At 40.5% G+C, this 18,790-nt stretch overlaps 1 protein-coding gene across 5 annotated transcripts; it reads right to left on the bottom strand.

Annotated features, from left to right (window-relative positions):
• Nucleotides 1-188: 188 nt before the first annotated feature.
• PFKFB1 (6-phosphofructo-2-kinase/fructose-2,6-biphosphatase 1) lies at nucleotides 189-17,983 on the bottom strand. Of its 5 annotated transcripts, none has more exons than XM_026711318.2 (15): nucleotides 17,814-17,983; nucleotides 13,002-13,127; nucleotides 12,780-12,876; nucleotides 11,416-11,482; nucleotides 11,249-11,323; nucleotides 8,735-8,791; nucleotides 7,155-7,276; nucleotides 4,506-4,713; nucleotides 3,201-3,347; nucleotides 2,822-2,926; nucleotides 2,459-2,588; nucleotides 2,118-2,180; nucleotides 1,078-1,142; nucleotides 709-846; nucleotides 189-282 (listed from the first exon to the last, which is right to left on the bottom strand). In XM_026711318.2, exons 1-15 carry the CDS (start codon nucleotides 17,839-17,841, stop codon nucleotides 223-225), a joined length of 1,488 nt encoding a protein of 495 aa, XP_026567103.1. In that variant the 5' UTR covers nucleotides 17,842-17,983; the 3' UTR covers nucleotides 189-222. The 5 variants fall into 5 exon arrangements, with proteins under 5 accessions (XP_026567103.1, XP_026567102.1, XP_026567105.1 ...); XM_026711317.2 differs by lacking the exon at nucleotides 17,814-17,983 and adding an exon at nucleotides 13,941-14,100; XM_026711320.2 differs by lacking the exon at nucleotides 709-846.
• Nucleotides 17,984-18,790: the final 807 nt, after the last annotated feature.

The raw sequence follows: 18,790 nt of genomic DNA, 5'->3' as shown, positions 1-18,790 counted from the left end.
CAGAAGGTCCAGTTGCCTCTTAAAAAAACACCTTTGGGACAACCATGAGCTGGGTGACTGAGGATCTCTATAGACATTTTGGATGAGATATGTCTACATGTATAAAATGATAGAAAGTAGCTCAGAACTTGCATTCCAGTCATGTTTCTCTAGATGGCACTGCACATCTATATTAGTAATAGAACCTCTTCAATAAAGTAAGTTTATTTTTGTTTTTAGTGTTTAATAATGGTCTGGCACGGTGTGTAGGGCTTCCATAGGTTCTCGTGACACATCAACATTCTGCAAGAAGACAAAGGAAAGAAAAACTTTAAAGCACCACTTTGACCTGAAAAGGAAATACAGTGAAGAACTGAAGCCTATCTACTGTACATCCATTTATGTTAGTAATTTCAAGTATCCAGAGTGTTCGAATTGTAGCCAGTGTATCTTGGCTCTGTTCCTCAACTCTGCCCTTGGGCAGAGAAGAGTAGTTCTACCACTTCTTTCAGTATAAACCCATTGCAGAATATTTGACTAGTTCTTGTCATCTACATAGGATTTTCTTGTGAACAGTCTGGCACCGTGAAATCGTGTCTTTGGGCTTTGAAGGAATTTCTCAAGGACAGGTTAGTAAAAGCATTGAGATAGCACAGCAAAGCACAGTGATTAAAGTCTGATGTGGCAGAATTAGGTTAGGGAAGTCAGGTGAAGAAAGGATTCTTTTACCTGAGGGTCAAACAGGCAAGAGGGAGGAGAGCGCCCCAGATCTTTCCAGCAGGGTTGTTTGGTGGGCTCAGGGCTAGCCATTGGCACAGTGCGGTAGTGCCGATACAAGGGGGCCTGGCTAGCTTTGTAGGAAAAATGCTAAGGGTGTTTTGGGGGCGGGGAGTGAAGATAAGATGAAAATATTACATAGAGATGCAACTCTGAATACAATGATCTTTAACAGGAGCACCTGTCAAGTCAATAACCAGGAATACACGATGGGGCTGAAAAGCTTCAGGTCATACAAGCCCTTTGCCAATCACAGCTTCCTTCACAGCCTCTTTCCAGAGGTTTTCATATAAAACCACCCGTGACAGGAATCCTGCTTACCGTGGGGCGTTCTCGGTGTGTATTCACAGCCTCAATATTGAGAAAAATGGATTCCACCTCGCAGCCTGTCCCCAAAAGAATGAACCCCCAATTACTGATGGTAGATGGGAGTTCCAAACACTCATTCACTGCCAGTGGCTTTATCGGCTTCAGGATGACATGCTAGGCCTGCACAAACTCCCTTCTCTGAAAATAGTCATGACTTGCTTTGGTTGGCATGAATAATTGATTTGGAACCGCCTGTTTTCTTCATTGAGCAGAATTAAAAAGGCTGGAACTCCAGTATGCTGGTTGTTGCCAATAGGCTGCTGAGTGTTCACAGAAACACAGTGTTGTGTAGCATGCAGAGATGAATATAGAAGAGAAGGAGATGTGTAGCTTTGTTCAGGTAGATGTTTAATGACTGTAGTCCAGCTAGGTGGCAACGCACAACTGAACTTAGCTGATCTTAGAGAAGCTAAGCAGGATTGGATTTGTCTAGTAGGGCAGGCAAAAGTTCTAGGACTGTAGCTTACAGCGGACAGTGAAGTCAAAAAGATCAAGAAAGTAGCAATGGCAAACCACGTTAGAATCAATGAATTGGAAAAGACGGTATAGGCCAGCAATTCTTGCTGTTTCTCCCTGCATGTTCCGCAGTATTCATACAGTAGGAAGTCGCTGAAGGAGTGTATCAGTGACTACATAGCCACAAAATGGGAGGAAGCTTATGAGCATTAGAGAACAATTTACTCCCAACCACCATTAGGTAAGCATTCTTTCAGTCAGGGGTGTCACTCACAGTGTCATGTCATCACATGATGTGTCGTGGCTTTTTTACCCTTCGCTAAACTGGGCGTGGGCATGGCCTGTGCCTGATGCATCCGGCCTGCGGGCGTGAGTTTGACACCCCTACTTTAGGTAGCAATGTGAGTATATTATATTTTGTTTTACAATACATTCATCTTCAGTGCCTAATCCCTGCTATCTGCATGCTCCCCCAAAGCAGACTTCTGACATGTTTGCTACCCAAATGGATCCTTGCCTAGGAGGAAGGGACTTACCGTATGCCACAGGGGTGAGCTTGAGAATAGTGTGCAATGGGCACCTGAGGTACGGCAATTCCTCTGAAAAAGAAGAATGGCAAATGAAACAAAAGTAATCTCCAGAAGTACACAGAGAGTCTAAGGAAGAACTGGTGCATAAGAACAATCCATCCCTTCTGTAAATGCAACCTCAATTTCCCCGCCACTGGCAAGTATAATAGGGAAGAGAAAATGTCATATATACAGGAAGAATCATACACAGAGGATTTTGCCACCACCAGTCTCCCAGGCTCTCAGCTAAGAAGACTAAATCAGGAAGGGGGAGAAGTCTTGCAATGTGGAAAAATGGACTCTGATACCTGCACTTTTGTCCAGGAAGTAGGCAAGGAGGCAGCGCATGACAGCTTGGTGGCAAATCACCAGGACATTTTCTTGTCGTTCCAGCTCCATGATGACCGGCTCCAGGCGCTGCACCAAATCTTCATAGGACTGAAGGAAGAAATTTGGAGAGGCCTCTCTGTTGGTGTTAGATTAGAATTTTTGACCTGCTTTTCTTTATAACCTTAAGGGGGACTCCAATTTTAGCCATTTTTCTTTGACTAGTGATAATACTTTCTTTTCACATCTTCCTCTGTTTTGGGGAACATGTTAGATTTGCCCATTTCCCCCTTTTGTAACATGCTACCTAAATCCACCCGTGTTCCAGATTGCACAGTTCTTACTTCTCCTTTAGGATAGCGGTAGCGGTATTTGTCCTGATCTCGCAGGGCAAACTCTTGTGGATAACTGGCCTGGATTTCTTCATAAGTCATCTCCTCACAGACACCCTGAAACAAATGCAGGATTTGGAATCCCTGAGCTCTGGACACTAAGAAGAAAAGTCAGCCGAAAGAAAGTTTATGAAGAAGCAAGGGATCAGGTTTCTCTCATATGCTTTCCATGGGCGCAGGCTAAAGAAGGAACTCTGGTCTTGAGAGTTAGGCCTCTCTCTCTCTTGGTCATAGAAGGCAATTTGCGGTAAACGAGAGTGAGAGAAATGTGCAACCCTAAGGGCTACCCTTGCAATTTAAGAACCAGGATGTGTTAAGGATAGCTTCTCACCGCATCAATCTCATTCAATGCTTTCCACTGTTCATAGGGCACATGCAATGCTTCTGCTGTTTGGATTGTGCGTTTCATGTGGCTTGTCCAGACTTTGAGGTCGCGGATATACTGGGAACGGATGAAGTTGGCCAAGGCACAGGCAAACTGACAAAGAAAGGGAGGGAGGGAAAAAAATAGAAAATGGACACCTGGGGTGGAAAATCTTACAAGGATAACCTTTAAATATCACAGCTGTCATCAAATGTACAGCAGCCAACATACAGAACATCCAGTCTCCTTCATAGATGCAGTCTTTCATAATTCTCTTTAAAAAGCCACAGCAACTTCTAGAAACTCCATGGAAAACAGATACAAGGATATAGAGGACTTTAGATTTGTGAGGAATTGGGTGGCTTTGAGATGAAAGCCTCCAGTTTATAATTGTTAATGGTGGTTTACAACTAGGTTGATTTTAATGGTTCAGTTTATGTAAACCCAATAAAAGATCCAGTGCCTGAATTTGGGGATATATTTATTCCAAAGATTCCTATGTAGCTGCTCCCTAAATATTTTCAGTGGGGTTTAACGAACAAAATTAGCTATAGCACATTTAATTCTGTTGAATTCTATGTGCCTTCAAACCAGATCTGACTCCTTGCTCCTGTGGCTCAGGAGAGGTGGAGGCCATTGTACAGATACTCCTTTGATGCTCCTTTTATAGAAATAATCGGAAAAAAACATTTTTCCACCTTAGCGATTTTACACAACTAACGTGGCAAACCCTTTTACATTACTATTTCTTTGCATTTTAGTATTTATTTGACTACGGGCCTCACAGTTTATGGATTATTATTATAGTATAGTTAGACCATATGTAATTGACAGACTGGATTTGGCAATTGTGATTTTAATATAGATTTTATCTGTTATTTATTACTTTTTTCTAGAATTTTTAACTGGATATTCATTGAGTGTTTTTATTTGTTCTGGTCTTTGACTGTGATAAAGTTTATTTTATTTTATTTGGCTTTATTTGACTCCAGGCAATTGCCTGGATTAGTCCTTACATTTTTCTTGGTAAGGTTTTTAGAAGCGTTTTCCTTTTGCCAACTTCCTAGGACTGGGAAAGGGTGACTGACCCAAAGTTGCCCACATGGTTTTATATGCCTAAGGAAGAAATGGAACACACAGGCTCTTTCTGTGAGTGCTAGCCTGGTGCTTTGATCACTACATCAAACGGCTGATGCTTTTACGCTGCTTGGCCTGACTTGAAACATCTTACATGCAACAACATACCAAGGTGTAACAATATGATAAGCATACCTGCTTGCCACGCTCAGATAGTCCAGAGTCACCCCCAATCCGCCCCCGGAGGTTAAGCTCGCTCTCCCCGTGCCGACTGAGGTAGATGGAGCGGGGTGTCACATGGATATTCATCAGGTAATAAACTGTGCGACTCTGTATGTGATCCTGGACCCTATTCACTAGATACCGACTGCCAACATTGAAGATCTTAATGTAGGACAGGGAACTACAGTAAGAAGAATAACCAAGTCACATTTGAGGAGCCGTTCGTTTGGATGGATCTGTAGAAGCTAATCCATTTGTTAGTTATAATAAAGTCTGGGAAAACTCTGACTTTCCCAGATGTTTGAATTACGACTCTCCGCCATCTTTACCCTCTATCACGGGCTTTCTGGGAGTGTAGTGCAACAGCTTTGTGGGGTAACCAATTCACCACTCTCATGGATTAAGCACTCAACATTTCTTAGTGCCTGCTTTTCTTTCAATATTGGTTTTCAAAAATGTGGCATTTTTAACCAGCATAATTCGCTCCTGATTATTCCTAACAATATTTTACTACTGATTCTCAGTACTGGTATTAAATATTCACCAAAATTATAACAGCTTTCCCTAACCCTATCTCCAAATGCTTAGAATTTTGGGAAATGTAGTCACATGGCATTAGACTGGAAAAGACACTTTTACCAGAATGAAATTCAAGATGGGGTCCATTCCTCATAGAGTTAAGGTGGGTGGGGTTTTTTTTTTTGAGGGTGTCTCCTACAGCATATTCTCATAGAAATTTTATCTTTTGCTTAAGAAGAATGGAGACAGAATATTCATTACAAAATTAGACAAGCAAAGATTAATTTCAGAATACTATATACATTAGACCACAGCTCTCATACATACCAGTACTAGATATAGGAATAAAATACAATTATAGAGATGAATTCTAGCCTGTGATGCAATGATCAGATAGCTAGAAAGCACTGCAGTAATGTCAGCCTTCTTAAAAACTTCCGCCCCCAAACTTCTTTGTTAACAGACTAACAATTGGAAACATGGATATTGTTTTACTAGAAAACTCACTTGAAGATCAGTGGGTTAAATATAAAAGATAAAGTACTTAGATTTTTTTGTATTCCTTAGTAGAAAGAATGCCATTTTGAGATTCACCTCTGGCCTCTAGTGATTGCATGTCGAGGCTGGTTGGAGGAACTGCACATTTATTTCTGACTGTGGTCCAATTTATTGGAGCTGTTGCAATGCTTGTAATTGAATCACTACTATTTTTCTAAAAGGTTAATTTAGTTCCAGGTAGAAACTCATGCCTCAACTTGCCTCCGGCCTCTTTACTTTCCGTACTTTCTCTTCCCCACCCTTTCTCCATGATTTTCTTCTCCCCACCCTTCACAGAAAGTTCCAAATCTGTTCCAAATCCTGCCTTTTCCCGTATGCATTGTTTAGAACCTAATTATTCTCTTCCTTGCTAACTCAGTTGCTGTTTCAACACGCAAAACACATTCACAGCTGTTTTGGAAAAGGTGCTTAGTTGTAAAAATGTCAACCCTGCTATTGTTTCAGCTTCATAACTGACAGCTACTTTTAAATCTGACGGAGGAGTAGTGGCCAGATAACCTTGAGAGGATCTCATGGTGTTTGTTTACATACCTACTGACAAATAGGAAAATGCAAAATACTGGAAATTACTTTACTTTTTTTTTTAGACTGGGAGAAGGAACATCTGTAACGGTACAAGTGATGGTAGTTCAGAGCAGAAGCAGTTCATCTACAGAATCTGACAATTTTGTCAAAATGACAAAACACTCATGCCCCTCCATGTATGTGTGTGTGAGTATGTGTGTGTGTGTGTGTGTGATGCCACAACATGCCTACAAAAGGGATGAAGCTTGTAACATGATGGCACACAAGTTTAACTATTTAGGTGTCTTCCTCAGATTCTTCTGATAATATGACATGGATTAGGTAACATAATTACCTACCTAATGGAAGAAAAAAGGATATACTGTACCCAAAGTGGCTTATGGTGTTCTCTGTGTATCGTGAGAGGCAGACATGAAGGTGATTGTGGACTGTTTCTGGGTGTAATCTGTTTTGTGACAGATCTGGTGGTTGAAATGATGCTGGCAGTGTGGAAGTTTCTACCATCATTACATAATATACATTTTACCCATTTCCACAAATATGAAAGATAAAACTGACCATTAAACTCTGGTGCCAGTTACAGAATATATTTAATTTATGTTGATTACAAGCAAAGGCATTGTCATATTTGGAATTGTGTATGCATATTGTGTGAAGGAGCAGCAGATGCCTTCCTTTCCCCACTTTTTTTCTCTCCACTCCACCCCTTAAACAACTTCTTGTGGATATCCAGGGGTCTCTTGTTGAAATTATGGATACTCAGAATTGAACTGGCAACAAAATTCTTGGCAGTCCACTTGTTTTATTTAATGGAAGGCACAAAGTTTTTCCCAAAACCATTTATGCTATCATGAGCAGTGTAAACTTTTTTTGCTGGGGGTGGGTGGGGACTTTTTAACCTTGATATCTTTTTGATGCCATGTTTTGCAAGCCACAGCAAATTCAAATGCCCTGCAACGCAGATGGCCTTGTGTGTACCTGCCTCACCCCAACATAGTAGCAGAGACATTCCCTCCTTACCTGTCCAACTCGTCATCTAATGGCTGGTAACTTTTCTGGTAACACTCAATCCTCTTGAGGAAATCCTCCACCACTTCATCCCGGTTACAGTCCTTATAATCAGGACTGGTTAGCTTCACTTGCTGTGGGTGGGTGATATACCAGGCAAGAAGAGATATAGGGTGGAGATAGAGAACATGATGAAGAGATGCCCAACCAGGTTGGTGATCTTTGATATTAGCTGGATTAGTATGAGTCTAGAAAGCCAGAGAGGAAGGACGTGTCCTCAGCTTTACATCTCTGCCCCAGATTCTGCAAGGAAATCTGTCGAGGTACTGATCCACTTTTGGGAAACTGTTTGGATCTGGATTGGAGAAGCACTGAGACTTTGGCTCAATGCTTACAAGACTAAGTGGATGTGGCTGTTGGGCCTCTTAGGCTGGGAACCTTCACATCTGTGCCTTGGATGGGACTTGATTTCCCCATCAAGACCTGTGTACAACTTGGGGGAGTCCCAGATTCACAGCTACTGCTCAAAGAGCAGATGGCAGTTGTGGCCAGGAAGGCCTTTCCACAGGTATATTGTGTATATTGCTTTCTTCAACCGGTAGGCCCTGCAGACTGGACTACTACAATGTATTCCATATAGCGCTGCCCTTAAAGACCATTTGGAAGCTACAGCTGCTTCAAAATGCAGCAGCATGAGCCGTAACTTCTCATTGTGGCCACATGTCACCACTGTGTTGGCTACCAGTTGGTTTCTGGGTGCAATTCAAGGTGCTGGTTGTTACTTTTCAAGCCCTTGATGTCACAGGGCTTGGTTACCTGAGGAACCACCTCCCTCCCACTGTTTCTATCTTCCCAATACATTTGGACAGAGTGGGGGCACTTCAGGTCCCTTACATGAAATGCGGCCAACCTGTGGGACCCAGAAAGTATGGCTTCTCCCTCACAGCCACACCCTCTGGAGCAGCATTCCCCCAGAGATATGGATGATGCTCACTGTCCTAGGGTTTCCAAGTGTCCTTAAAACCTGGCTTAGATCCCAGTCCTGGACTTAAATCTTTGGGGGGAGGAGGCTATTGTACTGTTTTCCAGGCTCTTGCGTTGTTTATGTTTTCAATTGTTTTGTCTTGTATTTGACTCTGTCAGCCACTCAGAATCTGTTGGAGTGGGCAACTATAATAAAATGAATAAATGAACGAAATAAATGCAGTTATTCACTATCTAGCTTTCTCTCCTTTTCATGCACTTATCAGCTGTTATTTCAGGTTGCTTTTTACTACAGATGTGACACTTTTCTGGAATACAATATTATTATTTCACAGTAGCACTATTCCAGAATGGTACTAAACCCCTGCCCTAAAGGAGCCCCATTATTAGTTGTTAATAGCTGGTTGTCAGTTTACTTTCGAATACCACCCAAAACCTTTGCACCAAACCAGAATTAATTTTACAATGGCTAAGTCCCATCCCTTTGAACTATGCAAATGAATGCCCCTGAACATGGACAGATATAAATTTTATATCTGGATTTAGTGCTTTTCCAGACTTGAAACATTGCCAAAATATCTGACAAAAGGCACAGAAAAGAGTTTTACCTTGATATTTTCCTGGATGATGTCTGGATCATCACAGATGGATTCAACGAAGAAAACCTTTGGTGGCAGATGAGGGGGTGGTCACAGAAAGAGAAAAAAAAGATTATGCAGTCAGCCACCAAGCAGCTATTACAACTGGTAAAAACAATTATTTTCAGAGTGGAAAGAATATGAAATCGCAGTAATTGCTCCTTCGATTATGCAAATTTTTCAGATGTTGTATTTTTATGTAAGCCTTCAGAACCTGCTGGCAGTTTGAGACATGGTGGTAATGGGGAGAAAGGCAAGTGAACCCACATGGCGGATTGATGCCTAATCTATATGCAACCTGCAAATTTAGCTAAGAAAAAACAACAGCCCTACTGGGAATCTTCCAGATGTGACATCTCGTATTAGCATTTTAATATAATCCATGATTTAAAGGGTCAGGTTATTTATTTTATTTATTTGATTTGTCATTCGCTTACAAGATAATAGGTATAAGTATAAACATAATTATGAATACATGAAATTGATACATATAAGAAAAATAAAAAGAAACAATAGGACAGGGACGGTAGGCACGTTTCTGCGCTTATGCGCGCCCTGCATGACCTTATTTTTGTGAATTCCAAGTTACTAGGGCAACAGTCAAACTGAAGTATCTAGGAAATGACCCATATTGGGGGAGAAGGATGTATTTTTGTCCTTCCTCCCCTAACTAAAAATGGGGAGTAAACCTGGTGAGTTTACATTTATATTGGAATAAAATAAAAAAATCACTTGCAGTATAAGCTTAAGAATCTAAAGAATTTGAAGCAAATTGCCAAAGCTAAAGATTTTAATTCCAAATTAAATTCAATTTAATTCAAGAAAGTTATAAATGAATTCAGAGAACAGACAACCTTGAAATACTAGGGCTTTTGTTGTAAGATTTTGAAAATAATTATATAAAAAGCATCTTCATGGGAACTAAATTATTTAGCTTACCTTAAATTATAATAAAAATTTGAGGCTTTATGTTTTCAGAAATTGGATACTAGAAGGGGCTAAATATTCTAGGCATAAAAAAACAATGAAGATGCAGGCTTGCTTTTCATCAGCATTGAGACAAAATAACAGATCATGGTATGCCATTTGAAATACTCCAGGAGACATTTGAAGAATCAGGACAGAAACTGGGAGCTACAGTGTCAGCAGTTATGTCTGCTTCTATGTCTAGATTATGTTAAAAAAGATATTTAAAAGGAAATGACAGTTATGAAAGAGAATACCTTGGAAAATCTATGGGCCAAAGAGCTAAAACAAGTCTCATCTGAGGCAGAAATATTACAATATAAAGAAGTTATTGAAATACTGGAAAATGAAAAATATATGGATTATAAGGCAGAGGTGACAGTTAAAGTGGAAATACAAATGATAAGTGAAAAGAATGACTTGGACAATGCCTCCTTATTAGGTTTACAAAAGGGATGTAAGCCTTGAAGTAGCTTTCGAGGTGGGAAAAATAAAATCTGAAGACAGAGCAAATCCTGTAATAACATCTGAATGAATTAAACATTAAGATTCCTAGAAGCAAATGGAAGGAGTAAAAAAATTGGTTTGTTTGACCACAATTAAAATAAGACATGTTTCTATAAAATTATTGGAAACTTTTATGGACTTTGGCCAACACGAGAACTGAAATGTTAAATGATTTATGGATTTGTGTCTAGATAAGGAGTGGGTAATAGGAAGAAGATATATTTGCATGCAGTCTTATAGAGGATGAAGAATAAATGGTGTTTGTACTCATTGTAATGAAGATCAGAGGTCACTTCTTGAAATATTTTTCTTTTCTCTTTCTTTTTTCTGTTTTCTTGCGCTTTTTATTCTTTCTTTGCTTTGCTTTTCCTTTCTGAGTTTAATTTGCATTGTCTTGTTTCTTTAAAAACAACTTTGAATGAAATTATTTTTAAAATACCTTTCTCATCTAATCACAGCCAAAAATGTCACCTAACTGACAATTAGAACTGATTAATTTGCTTTAAGAACTGAACTGTATTGTCTTAGTAAGTATTCTAGAATAAAAAATTACTGATGTTACTTGTTTTTTAATATCTTAATGGCTTGTAATGGTTGATGAATGTAACAGGATTTTGAACTTTGCTTCTTCTGCATTGTAAGTGAAAGTAGGAAGCAAATTAAATAAAGGTAAGTAAATAAAAGAAAAAACAAAAACCCAGTTTGCTTAATTCAGTCTGTATTTTCAGTTTGCTTTGTGGCAAAGAGGGTAGAATAGGTCAGAAACCCAGCCTTGCAACTGAATAGTGTGACAAAGTCCAGACTTCAAAACTACAAGGTGAGATCAGGACAAGAACTAACATTGATTTGATTAAACATTAATTTGATTATTTTCCAGTCATATTCTTAACTTCTTTCTATAGTTTTAAAAAAATGTAACCTTGAGGATCTCTAAGGGTTTTCACTCAACCCTTTGCAAATTTGCAGCTCTAGGTAACACCCCATTGTGGGGTCTTTATTTCTTCCACTTACTTTGTAGCCATTCTCCTTGGCAAACTGCAAGATAAGGGCACGGCGTTCCTGTGTAGTGTTAGTGGCATCAAAAACCTATGTAATGGAGAAGACAAGGCAACTGAATTGGCACGCAGCCTGAAATAGGTGACAACAGGATTAGATCTACATGGGCTTTGCCACCTTACCGCCACTTGTCCCTCTTCCAAAGTCAGATAGATTCTGACATCCCGAAGAGCTGCTAATGCACACTGTCTAAAAGAGATGGTAAGAAAGAGATAACACACTATGATCCATTGCTGTGGCAGCACCAAAATAAATAAATAACAACCAACCAACACATTAACAAAAGAAAAGCATATAGGAATATGGAAGAGGCAAAGTGTCTTTCTAGCTAACCAAGCTACCTACTTGAATTTTTAGGAGGTAGGCTAGAAAGAGAATGGGTGGTATTGGAGAAGACTGCTGAAAATCCTGTGGACAGCCAACCAAACAAACAAAAGGGCCAACAAATCAATCAACCCAGAATTCTCACTCAAGGCCCAAACCGCCAGGCTCAAATGATCCTACTGTGGATGTTATGTGAAGACCTAGCTCTCTGGAGAAGGTTCTTATGCTAGAAAAGGAAGAAGGAAAAAGATGAAATGAACAACCATCATCAAGATGAATGGCCTCATTTATGGTGGCAATTAATGCACAGGTTGAAGACCTGAAAGGTCAAGTTAGGGTCAGATTGTTATGGAGAAACCAATCTATGTTCCAGCTAATAGTCAACACCAACTCGCTGGCACATCATCAATCAATCAAATTATGTTTCACATGTTGAATCTTTGAAAGATTATTTTTGCATTAAGAAAGGTTTCGTGTGCATTATTAGAGCCGTGGTGGTGCAGTGGTTAGAATGCAGTACTGCAGTCTATGTCTGCTGACTGCCGGCCGACTGCAAATTGGCAGTTCAAATCACACCGGGCTCAAGGTTGACTCAGCCTTCCATCCTTCCCAGGTCTGTAAAATGAAGGCCCAGACTGTTGGGGGCAATAGCTGACTCTATAGACTGCTTAGAGAGGGCTGCAAAGCACTGCGAAGTGGTATATAAATCTAAGCACTTTGTTATTATTTCAGCCATGTTTACAAAAACCAAAAATGTGGTTTTGCCAAAACCCATATCTCCTGGTCCCGAAAGGTCATGCAGGGGGCCAATGTGAGGAGGCAACTCAATTGGGCATCAGACTTATATGTCCCATGATTGCTTTAAAGGCTCTATTTTTCTTTACGAAAACATTAAATGGGAAGGTAGAATATTGGAAAATACTACAATCAAGCATAATGGTTATTTCCAAGAATACTCCTGGATTCCATATATGCCACAGAAACATTTTCAGAACACAAAAACGATTGTATCTGAAAGTTTCTTATTTGTTGCCCCTCTCCCCAACTTAAGTCAAACTAGGATGTGGGAGGGCATCCTGGCAGATTACGCTGGGCATTGGGGTAGGAAACAACCTCCTCCGTCTTCTCCACTCTACCAGTCAGATCTGAATAAGCTCCTCACCTCCGGATCTGCATAGCTTCCTCATTGTCTGGGCGGAAGAACTCATAATTCTTGTATGTCTGGACGGCTTCACGGCGATACTGTCCAACATTGAACACTAGGGAGACGGAGACTAGAATGGCTCGATATTTTTAAGTAAGTCCTTCTCTGTTGGCTTAAGTGGTTCTCCCTCTGCCCTTTGATACCATCCACCTTGAATGAATCATTTATTCCCTTCCTTACCTTTAGTGGGGATCCCAATCCAGTTGAGGTAGCGAGTGAGCTTTTTAGAGATGTAAGTTTTTCCCCGTGCTGGCAATCCTACCATGATCACCATAGTTGGTGAATTGGTGAACTGTGGCACTGAGGCTGAAGAGAAATGGAAAAAGGAGTGGAGGCTGAGCCTAATTTTGTGATGAGATTCAGGAACCCACAAACAGAGAGAAATGGTATTCTGTCTAATACACCCAACTTTTTTCTGGTTTAGCATTAAAATTCTGAATCCTAAAGCAACCAATAGAGTCTTTGAGTAAAACCTATACCTCAGCAGACTATTGTGGGATAGGTAACAGTTAACCTAGATCTTTTCCACTTTGGTGAAGTCTGGATCCACAGTCATTAATTTGCAGGCCAGCATGACCATTATGGTGAATTCTGGAAGTTGAAGTCCATACACAGGCTGGGGAACAGATGATTGGGAAGATTAGAGTCTCTCCCTCTCAGGAAGATTGAGCTCAGAGACCAGACTTGAAGATGTTTAAACGTAATGAACTTCCCTCATCGTAAATGATTATTGTCAGAGCAAGTTGGGCTTAGAGAGTACTTGTGGTACTCTCCTTAGGGTTGCATACAGCCCTCTGGCTAATTACAAAACTCCTCAGCAAGAGATCAAACTTCCTGCTTTGAAGAGAGAGGGAAAGAGTATTAGAAAGAGAAATAAAAAGGGGGTGTCAGAGACAAAATGTCCTCCTTCCCACTTCTGGCCTTGGCATTAGCCACTGTTTGCTTTAGCCCTCATTTTCCTATAGCTTCCATATACTGTATTATCCCTGCAAGAACATGGCTTCTGAAGATTTTGTTCTGCCCTGCCTTGCCCTTCCCTTTTCTAACCTCCTGTCATGGAAAGAGAGCTTAGCTTTTCCTCCAGGGAAAGAACTGGCCCACTTTTTCATCCCAACTCACATCCCCTGCGTTGCTGCAGACGGCTGCTGGTGCGGGGAATCCATACTTTCTGGAGGGGAGTCTGTGTGAGCTCCCCAAACTCTCCAGACATCCTGACAACTGTCTTCCTGGCTTGCAGAACTGGACTGTCTGGCTCTTCCTGAAGGCTCAGCTATGGCTGATCATGTGTTTGCATATGCATGAAAGGTAGGTTCGGAGCGGTCGTTGAACTCCCATCTTTGTATACACTACAGATAACCTGCAGCTCACTTCTGGACAAATATACTTTGCTATTAGGGAGAGAAAGGTCCTGGTGACACACAGACATTGAAAAAGACACCGTGTTTCATTTCTTAGCCTTTTGTAATCCAGATTTTTATTTTCAGCTGATATCCAAGGGGGTCTTTCTTTCAACATCAGAGACCCCGGGTCTTATTTCTTGCTTCCAGTTCCCTAGAAGGTTCAGTTTCTCTAAATTAAACCCTGCAGTTGAATTTAGTTAGATAATGTATCAGTATACGCTGTTATTTATTTATTTGACATACTGTATGCATACGTTACCCCTATATTTTGAGTAAGAAGTAAGTGAATAAGAATCAGAAATAGAGGTAAAGACAGAGGCTTGGATGATGTTTAATCTTAAATGAAGAAATCCAATTCTTCCCACCTAGAAAGTGGATTCTTCTGTTTTCAATATTTTTGTCAATTTTCTTGATGTTTTTTTGTCTTTAAAGCCACCTGAGCTAGAACTTTGCATTTCTTATAAATGAAAGCAGAGAAATGCAAGAATTTGCACAGGTTTGAGTTCTCTGTAACATGGTTATTACTATGTAGAGTTCCAAAGCCCCATTATTTTGTTTTCAGTGCAAACCACTGGTTCACTTTACTTTCAAACCACCATTTGTTTGTTCTCTGGCTCCAAGACTGAGTGCAGAGCTTGCCAGAGATCATGGCTGGAAGAAATGATCTTGAACTACTACTGAAACTGGTGTCAAGGACCCAACCTGCCCTGGGTATGGCTTTGATCTATAATAGTTCATGAGCCAAACAAAATGCTGGTATTACTGGTGTTTACTAAGGAATCAGCCACAAACTAGAATTCCTGAAGAATACAGAGCTTCGGGCTAGCAGTGGATCTAAGAATTCTAAACAGTGATATTCAAGTCTTGTGTTTTATGGGATAATTACAACTTTCAGATTGCTTTCAGTGGGTCGAGCACAGGGGTGTCAAACTCGATTTCATTGAGGGCCGCATCAGGGTTGTTTGACCTTGGTGGGGCTGGGGGGCGTGGCCGGGGGGGGCATGGCCAGTTTGACAACACTCATGTTGGGGGGGGCACCTGTGGCCCAAGTGTTCTGCCAGCAAAAATGGGCTCCTGAGCTTTGTTTTCAGCTCTGATGGCCTCCTGCAGCCCTCTGCCAGAGCCCACCCCCCCCAGCTCCATTTTTGCTGGCAGAGGGCTACAGGAGGCCATCGCAATTGAAAATGGAGCTCACAAGGGCTGCACGCAGTCCTTCCAAGCTCTGTTTTCGCTGGCAGAGGCACTGTGAGCTGGATTTTTGCTGTTTCCAGGGTGGACCCACAGGCTAGATCTAAGCACCCCACAGGGCAGATCTGGCCCACAGGCCTTGAGTTTGACACTCCTGGTCTAGGACATACTACCACAATGAGAATGTATGTGGCTTTGCTGGCATTCTTTGGGCAATACTGAAGAAGATAAATAAGCAAGAGCTGAGATAAGAGATCAAAGCCCCTCATCCTCCAAGATACTCATTAATATTTAACAGTACTTAAATAGTAGGAATTTTGAAAAAACAAACCCATCTATCCCCAAATAATAAAATTCAAACCACAAAACCAACAAAAGAGCAATGGTATTATTCTGTTTCACTTTAAGAATGTGATCTGAAATGACTGACGTTTTTAAATGTTCTTGGATTAAAGCCAGCTTTTTCTCATCATAAACTGAGAAGGTGCTTGGGCAAATAAGTCACAAAATAATATTTCTCAGAACAAAGTTCATGAGCCAAAGTGGAAAGTTCAGTGGAAAGTGGTGCTTTATAAATCCGATTCAAAAGACAGGAACTTGTGCATAAGACTTTCTAGGTGGATTATATCTTGAAGCTGGTTGAGAATTCAAATGTCTGGTTCTGATTCTGAACAGATATAAGACCTGATTTCCCAAAGATTATCCAAAGAGTTGTTCGGTCTGTGATCAGCTTGAAAACTCATTTCAGTTTGCCATTATATTAGGAAATTTAGCATTTAAAATCTTGATGGGATCCAGACACTGATATGTCCTTTCTTTGAGCATGAAGCAGTAGCTAGCACCAGTTGATCAAGATCAAAAGGAAACCACTTTCTTCTATTATAATGTTTTTTACATATATAAATCTTTAATAAATTGTTTGAATATACATTAGAAGAGTGTTACACTGAAGTAAGCACAATCCAATGCATTTTTTAAAAAGTCAGACTTTATATGTCTCTGGGAATGCCCTGGGACTGACGAAAGATAGGAGATAATTAAATTATTATTACTTTGGGGGTTCTGACTATAATACAAAATCAGAAGTTACACTTCAATAATAGCTACCATACCCATTTTATTAGAAGGAAAAATAGCACCATGCTGCAGAGCTTTCAAAGAAAAAAAAATACATTAGAAGACCAATGACCACATTAGATGACCAACAATGGGATAGTCTTTAAGTTGTAGGACTGGGAACCGAAAGTCACATTCATATCTATCCATAGCCACTGGGTGACTTTGGGCCTATCACTTTCTTTTAGTCCAAACTACCTTGTAGGGCTGTTGTTGGAAAGGAGGAGGAGGGATTTTATGTATACCACTGCCAAATCCTGAAAGAAATCTGGCATATAAACAAGGATGGGATCTGACCGGTGTAACTACCGGTTCTGTTGCTTTGTGTCACACATGCATGCGGGAGTCACACGAGTCGTGGGAGTCGCACGAGTCGCAGGAGTGCAATTTACAACCTGCTGAACTGCCCGGAGAGCTGAGCAGTGCTGCGTGCAGGTTGGAAAAGCCCCCTTTTCCTGCTTTTTCAACTGTAGCTGTGCTGCACAAAGCAGCTGAGGTTGAAAAAGCAGGAAATAAAGGACAGGTAAGAGCCCAGGCGAGTGGGTGGGCCAAAACAGCAGCAGACATAGAACCAGTTCTATGTTTGCTGCTCTTCAGAACAATCGGTTCTACAGAGATGGACAGAACCGGTAGAATCCCACCCCTGCATATAAACCTGATGATTAAAACAAGGGGAAACAAGTGGACTTTTACTACAGAGACATCACATGGAGGTAAAGAGCAACATTAGGTAAGTTTAGTAACATGGAATAAATTAGGTAAAGAACCTTTTAAAGATAAAAATGAATAAAACTTTATTCATCATACTGTTTGGCTATATTTGTATGTCTTCTTATGCAAGTAGATGAGCTTTGCAGCAAGTTGTTCAATATGTACTCAGTGTCTACCCCCCATTTAACATAGGTAACCCTTTCACAAACAATTTTAACCCAAGCTTTATATATTGCAGAGCAAATCCTGGGCATCAACGTCTCCACTTTTCACTTGCCAACATTCTAGGCCAGGAGGCTGGGAAAGCTAGATCGGGCTGAGCTGATGGACGGAGAAAAAAAGGGGAAGGGTACTGTTCTGTGCAGCACACTCTTGGGTATTTCCCAGCAGGAATCATAAACCAACATCCAGACAACAAGGTGACAGGAGCTATGTCATGCCATGTTTGCCACAAATGGGGTCCTTGAGTACTGGATTCTAAGACAACATCCTGCCTGTTCCTTAACTCCTTAAAGTACAACTTCTATTGTCCCTCTAGTTTTCTAGTTACCAGCACTATCAATTTAAAAAACCGTACCTGGGATTTTGGTAGGTTTTTCCTCCATAGCTGATCAATCCCGTTTGTTGTCTAGAAGCCATAGCATTGGAAGGACTGCCTTGTCACTACGGCAAGAACTTTTTTTAGGGGTCAGGTTTCCAGTCATGGTGTGATTAATAATTGTTGCTGAGCTGGAGGCAAAACAATCCAGGAAGTCTTTCCAAAAAAAACCCTTGGCAGAAAAGGTCAATACTAATATTAGCCTTAAAGTTGGAAGAAGGAGACAGCAGCACCAGATCATAGGGTAAAGTTGTTGTCTAACCCAGATGGGCAGGAGCACAGAAGATGATCTTTTGATCCAAATCCCATTAAAATCATTACAACTTTTTAGGTGAGTGTAGGACACTATAATAAGTAGTGTAGCATTCCTGGATTTGGATTATCAGGGCTGAAAGTCCCTAAGTGAACTTTTGGTCAGACACTCTTTTCCAGTCCCACATACTTTAAAGGGATGGGGTTGTAGTTGTGGCAATAAAATTTTAGAAGGAAAAGTGGGATAAACATTAATTATGCATAATTAACAAATAGGGATTCTTTGTCCAGGTCAAATACATAGCCAACTCTGGGAAAAAGCAGCCTTTTTTTTCAAAAGTTAGTTCTACCATGTACATGAAATAGACAATCATAGCATAAAGACTGGATCTAGAATAACAGTTTTTGAAAAAAAGAATTTCTGATACATTCATTCCCTACTTGAAATCCCATTCCATTTCCAAAAAGGCTGTAGTCCCACTGAAAAACATCAGATATTTTAACTTCTCCCTCTCCTTCCAACAGTAAAATTAATAACTACCATGGGGATGATGCATTCCTCACATACTTGTGTGACCCTCCGCCATGAATAAAACTAATAAAAAACTGCTGTCATTTTTTGACAAATTGCTGGATCTGCAAATTTAGCCAGGTCCAAAAATTGATTCCAAATGACAAATTCACTCACTTTGCATGATAATCCT

The sequence above is a fragment of the Pseudonaja textilis genome, chromosome 2 (assembly GCF_049901715.1).
Source record: "Pseudonaja textilis isolate UNSWEBS1 chromosome 2, rPseTex1.2, whole genome shotgun sequence".
NCBI lineage: Eukaryota > Metazoa > Chordata > Lepidosauria > Squamata > Elapidae > Pseudonaja > Pseudonaja textilis.
Note: the sequence above shows the minus strand (reverse complement) of the source record. Positions and strands in the feature narration are given on the sequence as shown.